The sequence below is a fragment of the Cyphomyrmex costatus genome, unplaced genomic scaffold, assembly GCF_001594065.2.
Source record: "Cyphomyrmex costatus isolate MS0001 unplaced genomic scaffold, Ccosl1.0 scaffold92, whole genome shotgun sequence".
Taxonomy (NCBI): domain Eukaryota; kingdom Metazoa; phylum Arthropoda; class Insecta; order Hymenoptera; family Formicidae; genus Cyphomyrmex; species Cyphomyrmex costatus.
This window is the reverse complement of record NW_017280506.1, coordinates 67,198-80,900: the sequence shown is the minus strand read 5'-3', so window position 1 is coordinate 80,900 and position 13,703 is coordinate 67,198. Positions and strand designations below refer to the sequence as shown.

The window sequence follows — 13,703 nt, the reverse complement described above, 5'->3', positions numbered from 1 at the left end:
GTATAATAAAAGCACGATGATTAATACGAACTTCACCACAGCAGAGATTTTACGAGAGAAATTCGGCAATTAAGATACGGCATGATATTTTCAGATACCGAAAATCCCAAGGTTACTATGTGTCCCGTGTCCTTCGAGGTCAGATTAAGCCCGGGGGAGCGAAGTCGTCTGATATTCTGGCAAGAACCGACCTTCACCGATAACGTCGGCGTGGAACACGTTTATAAAACGAGGGTACGTATACTCGTCGTCAAGAAGTAAACCGTATATCGGACGTGTATTCGCTGTCGGATGCAGCGTCTCATCGTGTACGATCTTTCGTTGTATCCACGAAGTTTTCTCAAATTTAATATCTCTGGTATCGAGCGGTCTCGTGACTTCCCGTAGAGTCTTCCGTCGGTGAATCTTGAAGTTAATTAACCCCCTTTTGCCGTTGACAATCGGGCATATTAATCGAGCGAGGATATCGTCCATTAATTATCCGTTCGTGTTTCGAGAAAATGAGACCCGACGAAGAAACTGCTGCAATGCGACGGAGGATAGTATCTACGATTTTCCTCGCGAGCGGTACCGTAGGAAAAACCAGCTGGATGATTAATCATTGTCGGTCGACGCTTCCCGGCCTGTTTTTATTGTATCCTTTTGGCGCGTCTCCGCGCGCGCGGAAAGCGTTACGTGTACTTTATTAACGTAATAACAGAGATTACCCTGTCCACGCGGTAACCGGCCCGCGGATAATTGGTGGCTCGCACTCTCGATAACATTGGTTATAAATGGCCGTTGAACATTACGCAACTCGACGGTTAATCTGATTAGGCAAATTGAAACAAGGTGTCGCGCGAAGGAGGACTATCGTGCGCTGGTCTCTTTAAGGGGACCCTAAAGACAATTAATCGTATTGGAAATAGCAATTACACACAGACGATTACGTGTCATTGACACATCACTATACATCAATATCTCATTCACGCACGCGCCACACATATACATAAATTTTCGTATCGTAATTACGTTTTAATTAGACATCTAAATCTAATTTTAAGAAGTCCACGCTGTTTCTTCATGCAAACTACATGCCTGTGGACTACTATTTCGTAAGTACAGATCGCATAGTTTCTATATGAAGTAAATGTTGTTACGAAGTGCAACGACGTGACAACTCTGGAGCGCCATATTGTACTAAAAAATGGTAAAGAACTCAATTTTGAAATAATATAAAATAAGGCCCAATAAGTATAAAACAATATGAGTAATAATAAGGGCAATGAGCCAAATACTAAACGCAAGAAAAATTTTTCAAATTAAGTATAATATAAAATTTAAACATTAATACAGACGTTTCGACTCCGATCGGGTCATCTTCAGTGTAACAAACATAAATAAATTATAAAATTTCGGTGTCGCTAATCAATAGATAATGTCAGGAAATTGTTCGCATCTTGAAATTGTTGTCCATCATGTCAATTTTAAAATTTTTTATCGTTTTTTCAGCATAGATTCTGCCTCACAGGCACGTATTAATGCGTATACACTTTAATTTTGTAAAAGGATCTTCGAATCTGTGAATGAACAAAAAAAGTATTTATACGATACAAAAATTATACGATTTAGTCGGTAATACAGGAGGCTTTAGGATCCCCTTAATTGGGTCGTTCGAAGGACGATAGAAACAAAAGGAAAGTAATCGATCGCGTCACAATCGTATATCCGCATTTTGGACGAATATGAAGCGTCGCGCCGTACACGGACAAGATTAGCCGCCGCCGGCGCACACACCGTTTCCCACATACAAAAGCGGACATTTTCCTCGGAGGAAATTTCCATGCAATTGCGCGAAAAGTTAATTATCGTACATCTCGCACAGGGACCTGGACACGTGATGTATCCTGGCATTCACAATGTGCGCTACGTCGCCTCGGATGCAGCCGGAAATCGAGCCGAATGCCATTTCTCGATACACGTGAGAGGTAAATTTATGCCATTGTGTGCCCCGCGGGAGACTGAGAAGGGCTTCGCGGTGCGTAGACTCGAATGGCGTCGCGACGCCGTCTGCGTCGCGACGCGCGACACCGCGAATTCCCTTCAATGTGGGAATACTGTCGCGTCACGTATCTCCATCATAAATATATAAATGTAATTATCGGCGAAGAGCGCAATTGATCCAACGTTTGTCTCGTACATTTGCAGAATCCACGGACGTTCTCGACTCTGAGGTGAGTACGAATGAATTATCGTAACATATATACTTTGCACATTAATTTGGATAGACCGTTTTTTTAATCCAATTTCGGCCAGTCTTCTTATCAATGTAGGTCATCGATCCTTCGTAAAGGAACAGTACTCTGGATCTTTTTCTCCAGCCTAAATTTTTTTTACCGTGTTCTAAACTTTCGAAGAATCTAGGAAAATTTTGGATTACTCTCTTCAATAACTTTCATTTGAAAATGCAATTTTCTGCCTATGTCAAAAAAGACCCAGTGAAGAGGGTCAACTTTAATCTCAATTTAATTCACTCTTTATCTTAGAACCAGAAAGGAAAGATGCCGGTTAAACGTATCGAGATTAAAGTTAATCTACAAAACAATGTAGAAATGGCTACCCGATTTACTTTTTTCAGCTTACATAAATCTCTCTGTACGGGAGACGCCTTACTGCTTCAATTTTAGCAAACGGTTTCACTTGCAATAGCTTTTCGACCCGACAAAAATATCGAAGCACCGCTCGGGTATCCTTTATAGTCGTTTCAATAAAAGCGGTACCATCCGCGCGCGCGTCTCGTAGAAAGGCGTCTCGTAGAAACCCTTTTCGAGGATACGCGCGGTAGCCGTAGATTAAAGCGCGGGAGGGAAATTTATGCGGGAAGGTAGGGAGTCTCACAGTGCACTTATCTCCTCGTTTAGCCGAGATTCCACAGAAGAAGGATGCTGATGTGCCCTGGCAGACCGCCCCAGCCCGTGCCCAGCTCCTCATACGAGGTGAGTAGACAAGACAGGGTTGCCACAAGTCAGGGAAATGTCAGAGAATTTAAAACAATGCGTCGGGGAAGTCAGGAAAAGTCAGGGATTTAGCACACTTGTCAGGGAAAATAAAATATAGCTGTAAATCAATTTATATTACCTTGTGCTTCTATGATTGGATTTTTTTTTTTTTTTTTTTTTTTTTTTTGGAATTCGTTTCCTGAAGAAAATGTGCATCTATGTGACATTGCAAAATATGTATTATTTAAAGTCAGGAAAAATCTGAAAATTTTATCAGCAAATCAGGGAAATGTCAGGGAATTCTTATACGATTAAAAATTCGTGGCAACCCTGCAAGAGTATACTCTCGCGATTACGCGCGGGGTCGACGAGATTCCCGGAATCATCTTGACTCGACTTGCAGTGGCAAATACCGAGCGGTTGTTACTTAAGATACACCAGAATCTTCTCGGGAGCTTATCAGCGACATCCGGAGCATCGACGGAATGGTTACCCGGACCCTGAGGCCCCTTATCGCGAGCTTCCGCCGCCTACCCGGCAGACTCCGAATCGCCCGGACAACGCCGGGACGTACAATACCGACAATTGTAAGTGTCTGTATACGAGTGCTGTGACCTAGAAATGCATATTTCATCGGAGTCAATCAAATATTAACTGTTTAAATAATTCAAATGTCCCGATGGCGAAACGATGTCTCGAAAATCAAATTTAAACGATCCATAATTTTCGTCGGAGATTTTAACATAGAGAAATTAGAATTCCGTTCTCCGTTTATAACTCGGAGCGCAAAATAAATTAATGTACATACATTGTACGAAAATGTATGACATATATAAAATTGTACAAATAGAATTCCGTCTTGAAATATCTAATACAAATTGATCAAACGAACGAGAAACGGACGTTTTATTTTAGACGAAAATATACGCGCCACGGATACGTGGGATGGATTTAAAATAAACATCATTATTTACATGTAAATGAAGCAACGTGTTGCGAGATGATACGTATATAAACAATAAAATATGGCTGTAACGTAAACCGCAGCGTATACCGCAATCGATAATTGAGTTAATTTGAAACGAAGCCGACTCGAACGAGGCGGATGAGGCTACGAGAGGGAGAAAGAAATCGAAAAAAAAAAAAAAAGAAAAAAAGAAGAAAAGCTTCGAGACCGGAGATATCGACTATCGACTCGATAGGTACTCCATTATAGAAGACCCCGCGTTGACGGCAGTCAACTTCTCGAGGGCGGCATCGACCGGTTCGAGAGAAATTCGCAGCCCCGCGATCGGCGCGGTCCAAAGTGAAACGTGCGAGAGAGATACGACGAGGGGGCGATTTGCAATTACGACGGGGATCGGGGAGAAAACACAAGCGATCGGGATGTTCGACGTGTCGGCGCCGGGAAAGCTCGTCTTAACCTTACGATCGACGCCACCCTTCGTGGCTGAGAGCGCCTTCGCTTTAGCCCTGACGATCTTGTTAGCGGCGCCGTTGATCGTGCGCGTTTACCTCCTCCTCGTACGTGCCCCGATAAATTGTTCTTGCTCCTCATCCCGGTATAGGATAGTCGGAGCGTGAAAACGTTACGCGAGTACCTCTTATCGGGATTTGCGCGCGGCTTGAAACAGGACGAAACGGCGGTGCTGCGTTTTTATTCGTTCCTTCTATTCTCTCTTTTTTTTTTTATTTATTTTATTCGTCCGGCGCATTTCCTTCGATAAACAAGAGCCAAGGGACGGCGCTCCGGCTTTCATTCGTATATGACGTAACGGCACCCCCGTCGACGTGTTATATCTCGGGAAAACTCGCGTTCGGGAACCGCGCGGCGTTTTAAAACGCATCGATAACGCTTCCGCGCGGTGTTCGAGCGGAAGCACCGCGCTGGACTGTAAATTTTCCAATTTCTTTCGGCGTTACCGTGATATAACATTCGCGTTTATAACACAATGGCAAAAGCGCGCACCGCGATACCGCGCGCGATATCGAATCCATTGAAGGCGATAATGTATATACACAGCTACGGCTGAGTACTACATTATGAAGTCAAAATGGAAGCGAGAACATTTTTCTCCTCTACAAGGACCTCTTTCCCTTATAGAAGCGTACATATAATTGCGAGAAAGATTCGGAACGAGATTAAAGTAGTTTTGGTCGAAAAACTTCCTCTCTCTCTCTCTCTCTCCTTTTAAAGGGGAAATTTAACGTCGGGTATAACGGATTGCCACGGCGCGGCTTCTTACATTCTCCCCGGTGAAATTGAATATTACGTTACGTGTAGGACAAGCCGCTGAGAGCCCTCACGAAGACCGGGCGTCGCCGTCGCAACAATCTCGCCAATCGATCGTTACTGATGCATTATCCGGCTCCGATCAAATTCGCCGACTCCACATCGAGTCTGCATTCGGAATTCGCTCGCGGGATCAATTCCGCGGCGACTCTACGGAGCAACAGCGGTATCTCGAGGAGTTCCAGTCGACGTGGGACCGACCGTGGGAGGATTGGAGATCGTGGATCGAAAACACAGACACGTCGTCCATCCCCGGAGCGTCCTTCGTTCTTCGCGGACTCGCGACATCCGATAATTGACATATCGGACCTCGATTATAAAGCCTACCGTTACAAGTTGATCGAGGCCATCCTGAGGAAGCAGTACGACGACTACCAGCCGCCAGGTGACGTCGTCCTGAACTCGCTGCATTTAAATTGCAGCGATTCGGCCGACTCGGCGATCGGCATACGATTGAATGACCGATACGACCACAGTCTGTTCGACTTCGTCGAGGAGTACTACGACGTCGCCGATGCAACCATCGGTCGGAAGAACGTCGAGCGTCTCCATCCGCTGGGCCATTTCTTGTCGAAAGGCACCAGGAAACTATGGACCAGCGAGAAGGAAACGGAAACGATCTCCGACAACGGTATCGATCGCGAAAACAGCGGAAATCATCTTCCGACGGGGAACGTCGACGGTAATCCTCCAAAACTATTCGGCATGGACGATAATGGGAATCCGTGCATCCGAGCGTCCCTGGAAGAAGTTCCGGAGATTACGACGAGCGATCGAGATTCAAAATCGGGAGTGTCGATTTCGAGAAAGACGATTGCGACGCGATCTCGCGAATGCGCCGATAAAGCGGCACTTGGACACGACGCGGAAGACGACTGTCCGCAATTCGCCGATTCCAGCGGGAGGAAAGAATCGTCTGCGACGAGAGACGGTCGACCGGCGGGCGCCGGAAACCCTTGGAATATCCTCACGTTCCCACGCGCCGCTACATCGCTGGATGAAAGACGAAAAGCTACGGGATCACCGAGACCGGGAACGAGCGCGGGTCGTTCGCGCGAATCCGAGAAAAAATTGGAAGCTTACCCTGCACTCACCGTGTTCCCATTGTCGGGCAAACGTCGCGCGGATAGGGAGGCGGCGGGCGGGAGGTCAAATTTGATTTCGGTGAGCTCCAGCGAGATTGCCAGCATCCCCAGCGAATCCAGCAGACGCCGGGAGGACGAAACGTCGTGCCGCTCGCGCGAGTCATCGATCAGTCCCAGAAACCGCGGTGGCGCGCCGTCGTCGCGTCCCCCTTGGATGTCGGGGAACCGGAGCACCTCCTTCAACCGGAAATACGGCGGAAATATTACGGAGATTTCCGCCGCCGCGAGGGCTGCGGGACCGACGTCGGCGCGCGGAAGTGGTCCGCCGGGACAGAAATCGACAGTCCCGTCCGGAAGACGTTCGATGGAATCCTCGACGACGTCGACGAGCCGTAATCCGGCGTTGTCCCGACGAGCGGCGAGTTTCGTTGCGCCGCGGGAAAGAGAATTCACCGGGATGACGACCGAGCGGCAACGCGGGGAGAATTTCACGACACGGCTGCGAAGTAAATCAAAGGATGTCGGAAGCGTCGTCACGCTGGAGGATAATGAAGAGGAACGAACCTCCAAGACTACCGATCCGCGCCCCCCCGGGGAAAAAATGTCCGCCGGCGGAGCGGCAGCGATCTCGACAATGCCCGACAATGCCGCCTCGTCGTTTTTGTCGTCGGCAACACGAACGCCGCTGGGTCGGCCGAGGAAGCGGTCCGGGACGAGCGCTTTCTTCGCTAATGCACCTGCAACTGAAAGCGAAACCTGGAGCCCGACAAAGGAGCCGGAATTAATAACGAGCCGATCCGGCATCACCGACGACGTCGCCGCGAGAGGAAGACCGCGATCTGGGAATAATGCGCCGACGAGACCCCTCGACCCCGAGTCGCCATCCGTGGTAGATGGACGGGAGAACCGGACGAAATTAAATCGCGGCGAAGGAAGGCGACTACGGCGGTTAAGAAGCGCGGAGAATCCCTCGAAAGGCGCGCCGCTAAGCCCGCAGATTGAATTATCCGCCGAAGTGTTAAGCCCGGCCGACGATACCGATAAATCCGCGATCCCCGACAGCGAGAAATTCACCGGGCTTACGTCCCGGATCGATTCGCGGGAGAATGCAGGAGCGGCCCGGAGAAGCGGCGAGATCCGAGCTAGGCGGACGAGGACGGAGAACAGCGTGAAGTCTAACGTCGGCAGCAGCGACGTCGCGCGATCGAGAGTGCCGAAAATTACGCGGAATCCGCGAGCGAGACCCGCCGCCAGCATGAACGATCTTTCCGGGAAGAAGCGCGGATCGGTCGCGGACGTCGCTACGGCACCGCGGGATGCAAATTCCGAGACGAGAAGCGGATTAAACGGCGTGAAATTGAATCCTCGATCAAACGGCACGGCCGACGACGAAATGGGACACGCGGATGAATCTCCGCGCGAGCGCGACGAGGAATTGCGGCTTCCGCGACACGATTCGAAAATAGGACTCGCGATGAATTTCGCCCTGAAGAGATATATTAAGATGCTGAAAGAGGGCCTGCGGGATCACGGCGACGAGGACGGCGTCGCTCTGGCCTCGCTGAGCCTCTCCGACGCCGTGTCCATCCTGTCGGAGCAGAGAACGCCGCTGTCGCCCGAGGAGATACAGGAGCTGCAAGCCGTATTGGATCGGATCGAAAGAAATCCCGAGTTGTTGTGCAAACTGTCGTACTCCAGCGTGGAAAGCGTCGCATGAAAATATCATATCTTGTTGATACACCGACGTTAATATTTACATCATGTTTTAATGTAATTAGTCTTTGTTACAAAACGATTCGCAGTTACGGTTCGTTGCACACTAAGCCGGGCGTAACGAATTTTCAAATGTAAACTCGTTTAAATCGTAACGGTGGGAGTTGAGAACAAAAGCGCCGCGCGAAATAATTGGCAAACAGATAAAATCGCGATCGACGTTTATATTTCTGCTGGCGTTATTATTATCGCCAAATTGCATGTGTACCATAATAACAAACGTTAAATACGATTGGAAATAGCGCGATTTTCGCGGACGCGACAAAACTCCTTGCTAAAATCCGGCAAAAATTGAAAACCGACGGACAATTAATGCATTCGCGATCACGACAATTGATATATGATATTTTTACGAGATACGCATTTTTTAATATCGTTTTTACTATAATATATAATTTGTAATTTCGGTTAACATGATGCTTAACTAATATTCTACATTTTTAATCTAGCTTTTTTTCAAAAGAATTGTATAAATCATAAATTGAAGAATAATAAAATTAAAAACCGACAAAGAACTCATGCATTCGCGATCACAATTTTTATTTTAGCTTACTAAATACGATTCGTAATCTCGTGACACTCTCATAAAATTTTATTTTCTTTACAAAAAAAAAAAATAATATAATAATATGTGTCACTTTATGTAACACTGTTACGCGAATGCAGCTTTAATAAATATCGCGTTTACCGTAAATGTAATTTATATTTATGGATGGTAAACTAAAGTTTTTTTTTTTTAATTTTCTTTTAAAACGAACAATATAACAATTTCAAGAATAATAGAATAAAATTGAAAATCGACAATGAATTAATACATTTGCGATTACAACAGTTTTTTTTTTTTATTTCGGTGTTTACCGAATTTATATGTTATATTTATTTCACGATAGCAACAACTAATATTTTCGCACATTTTTATTCCCTTTTAAAAAGATTAATATAATAATATATTACTTCGCGCGCGCAACAATAATATTCCGCAACTGCAATAAATATATTGTACATTCGGTGGTCATTCACTGGTGCAACTTACAACGAGGGCTAACATCTGCATCGTAACAATAGACCGACGGCTAAGTGCTGTTGGCGCACTACGAAGTAGTTAATGAACAGCTCGAACAGACGTCCCTCTCTCTCTCTTCGCCTGGTGTTGCCAGCATGATTTACATACGCCATGGTTTGCGGCGCAATCTCTTAGGCGTGTTAGCGCCACCGCTTGCTAATAAGACATAAGGAGAAAAAGGAGACGCAATGACAATGCGCGGGCTGGAAGCGATTTCCGGGCCTGAACGACGACCACCTACCAAAGACGAAAGTGGGATTGTCATTGATGACTTCTGTACATCTCCTGTTGCTTTTGCAAATACAATAATAGCAACGACAACTATGGTAATAGTAATGACGAATGGAATTAGAGTAGATTGATTTATCACAATCTCTATAATTCCACCTTTCTAAAATCGAATTCTTATTTGGAGACTGTTGCGCGCAAACACAAAGCACCACCTCTGCTTTATTCATAAAATCTGATATTGGAAGCCACCGTTACAACGTTGTCAAAAGCGTCGAAGTAACGTGGAACATCGACGTAATATACTTTAATCCCCTTCCGTATACCCTTTGATGCATCAGGCTTTCAGTGTATCTAATCAATCTTGGTAATCTGACGTAGATTGACTTCATATGATTAACGACTGTGTATACCCGGTACTTGGAAACTTTTTGTTTGCCACTTTTACTCTCCTTCACCCCCCCCCCTCTCTCTCTCTCTCTCCGCTTTCCCCATTCGCTTTTTCGTAACGACTCCCCCTGCATCTGCATTCCGACAGCTTGGCTTACGACATCGGCGGCGACTTATCTGACTCATTTACTTAAAAGCCAACGTCAGTTAAGGCGATTCGGTAACTAATTACTATTACAATCGAAGCTTTCGATGCACCTTGAAAATTCACGTCGCATGATTACGATGACTTGAGAGATCTTTATTACGCGAAAGTCCTCTTCGTCTCATGAAAGTTATATAATTAACTCTTGAATGCCTTTTTGATACGACATACTTGGTTTTTTTTCGAAAGCCTTTCCAGTTACTTGTTTAATTGTTTTTTTTTTTTATTAGTAAAGATGATATATTTAACAAATCAATTAAAGATGACTCTTCGAAAGTTTCATATAATAAGAATAATAAGGCTAATAGAGAGTCCTTTCAGCTGTTATTGGTGCGATATATAAGATATGTTAAAATGTGAATACTACGTAAGTAGTTACCCCCCCATTGCGCACCGAACGTCCGTTGAACTTAAAACGCAACTCTAATCAACTACCGTAGTAATATCACAATTATTTTTTTGATGCATTTAGCATCTAAAAATGGATCTTAATAATATGTTGAAAGACATATTAAATTCTTAAATTATAATATTAAAGTAGAAATAAATCTGAATCTAAGAAAAAACGATGATATATTTACTTTTAGTACCGTTCTCAACAATGTTTGATATTTCGATTGAAAAAAAGCTTAAAATATATATTCATTTTTGTGGAAGTGTTATAAGCAATCGAATTGGGTTGAGTATAGCCATATCGATCTACTTTTAGTATGTGACTGTTCCCATAGTGTAGCATTTAAGGATTATGCTGAAGCGGCAAAATTATATTCATAGGGCTATTTAAGTATGAATTAGGTACGTTGAATGTTAAATTTGCTGCTAAAAATCTTTATCCAGAAGAAACCAAAGTGCGCTTTCTTTACTCTTCTTGTATATTATAGACGATATCTAATTTTTACAGAATGAGAAAGTTATTATTACAATAGTGATGCTGACGCAGCGTCATATTTCGTTCGATATTTCGAACATACTATCGCAAGAAATACACAATGAAACAATGAATTACAACAAATCTTACTTAAAGAGAAGCTGCGAGATTTGAAAAATAGACCCCTATTAGCTGTAAAGGTTAGGAAACATTAAAAATATCTATCGCGAAGATAAAAGAGGCCATTCCTTTGGCTTCGAAATAATATTTCTGGTTACGTATATATATTGCGCACGTCGACGAGACTCGATAATAGAGAAACGTGTGTTCTCAGATCGACATTCGGGCCGACAACAATACCACCCCCTCCGGCAGAAATGGGAGCAGCAGCTGCAGCAGCGGCAATATCGGCAACGCGCCACGAGGACCGATCACGTAGTTTCGCTACCGACTCATTACGGCGCGGGCCGCGTCGAGACTAGAATATTGCCGCCTCGGCATGAATGCTGCACGTAAGGGCTCGTGAACGACATGTAATAGGCGAACGTAAGTTAACTCCGCCAGTCCCCGAGGAAAGGCTGTCGTGTAAATCGGCACCTGCGAGCGCCTGCGTGTACTCACAACTGGTGTGTATGAAGATCGATTGCTGTAATTAACTCCGCGAGAGCGTAGCCTAAAAGAAAATGATGTAATACGGCACTTTGTAACCCGCGGCACTGGTATTTTCGTTTCGTAAGCGGTGGTGTACTTTATCTTTCTTTGCACGATTTTTCAATAAAGGATATATGAACCTATTAATATGATTGTAGCATACGTTCGCGGAATCGTCACATTTTTCCAAAGGATTGTGCATTAATTATATGGAAAATTGGATCTCTGTAGAATTATTGGGAGTAGAAATTAGTTCGATCCGTTTTCCAAAAGATGATCGCCTCCAAAGGCGAGTCATTTTTTCGAGATGGAATTTGAAAATTGCCTGAGAGATGGGAAAAAGTAGTAGCCAGCAATGGATTATTGTCCATTAATCTGTCCATTAATTAATCTGTTCATTCATTTTGTTTTGAAATAATTGCATTTTTGAACACAAAAAACGGACCGAACTAATTTGTACAATAATTAATTTTTATACATATATTATAGCTTACTTATTATATGGTAACAAAAAAAAACGCTTAATAATGGATAATTTTTAAGCAATTGTGCATCAAAATCTTCCCAGACAGCATATATCCAAAATTGGAACACGAGACATCTTTAAGACATCATAAATGTCTTGTATCTTTATTTTGGATATGTGTGTTTTCTGAGTTGCACCTTTGATTCACCATAGCATAAAAATTATGCATTATTTTGTTTTTATAATGTCTTTTCTTCATCACAGTATAAGCTCCATTATGTTATATGTAAAAAAAAGTAACTCCCCACAAATAACAAAAAATTCAAAGTTGAGATATAAATTTAGATCTACAACCCTATTTTAAGAGACTGCAAGTCGTAAAGCCGCAAAAAATTGACCAATCTTAGACGATGATGCGAAAAATAATTGACTGTGATTGGTCAATTTTTTGCGGCTTACAGTCTCTTAAAACAGCTAAGGTTGTGGACGTCTTATAAAGATGCCTTTAATGGGCCTTCTACAATAAGCCATTACTTAAGTTTTAAGTGTTAAATCAGAAGAAATTTACCAATCACAATCGAATGTGAGAAGAATAATGGACTGTGAGTGGTCAATTTCTTATGACTTAATACTTAAAACTTAGGTAATAGCTTATTGCAGAAGGCCTATTAGACGTCTTCAAGATATCTTATGTCTCGTCTTGGACATGTGTAGTGTCCGAGTCATTCCATTGGGATCCAATTTTCCATATAATTAGTGCATTTCTTTTTGAGACACTTCAGAACTTGTACCTCGGTCAATGACGTCGCGACAGTAGATTATTTTCGCATAGCGAAGTAGATCAGCCACGGAATAAATCTGACGTCGTCAATAATACCGTTTAAGAGTAGATAAATAGAAAATAAGAGAGTCCGCGCGAACCATCGCGACACGGCATGCGACACGATTGTTTTAATAAGCGACATCAGTAAAATCGTATAACGAAGCACACATTTGTCATGTAATAACAATAATAACGCGTACCTGCGGCGGCCGCACCGAACCGCGACGGTTCGCACAGATTGCCCGGCGATTTTTTCTTTGTAATATACATACGTACATGTATATGTATACACGTATATTTAATACATAAATTTTATACATCTATATTAATATACGTACGATGACAATCGATCGTTATCGTAACAATGATATGCGAGTGACGGTAGAGGAATATTAATAAATAGTGAACGAAATATCTATCTATCTTCTTGCGCTACCGTATAGACATGAGGTCGGATCGCACTCTGACGGGGATAATTTCGAACCGGAATGTTTAAGTTTCATATGCGACTCTACGTAAAAATGATTATCTATAGGTGTATGAAACTTCGAATTTATTTGAATTCAAAGAGAAATCAATTTAAAAGGAGACTATCTTTCAAGATGCTATATTAAGTTATTTTACTCTTTAAAATATTCAGTGCGATCTTATAATATAATATGGCGCGAAATTATACCCGTATGTGCGATCCGAACTCATTTTATGGTAGTCCACTTCTCCATCGTCCTTTGCGTTATACTAGCTATACGCCACGATATTTCGTCGTTTAGTGAACCGCATTCGAGCGCCGTGATTATTAAACACGCCGATTGCTACCAGCTTACATAACGAGCGCTATTAATTGATCAATGACGCAGACGTGGACAATTGTTGGTTTCAA

The 13,703-nt window shown here is 43.5% G+C and overlaps 1 protein-coding gene across 1 annotated transcript in view; it reads left to right on the top strand.

The window, feature by feature from the left end:
- LOC108781875 (fibrillin-3) overlaps window positions 1-11,719 on the top strand; it is a 39,632-nt gene extending 27,913 nt beyond the window's left edge. Inside the window, exons 18-23 of the mRNA XM_018549992.1 lie at window positions 95-234; window positions 1,865-1,967; window positions 2,188-2,213; window positions 2,901-2,975; window positions 3,382-3,565; window positions 11,218-11,719. Coding sequence (XP_018405494.1) covers window positions 95-234; window positions 1,865-1,967; window positions 2,188-2,213; window positions 2,901-2,975; window positions 3,382-3,565; window positions 11,218-11,399 — 710 coding nt within the window. The 3' untranslated portion in view covers window positions 11,400-11,719. The remainder of the gene's footprint in view (window positions 1-94; window positions 235-1,864; window positions 1,968-2,187; window positions 2,214-2,900; window positions 2,976-3,381; window positions 3,566-11,217) is intronic.
- Window positions 11,720-13,703: the final 1,984 nt, after the last annotated feature.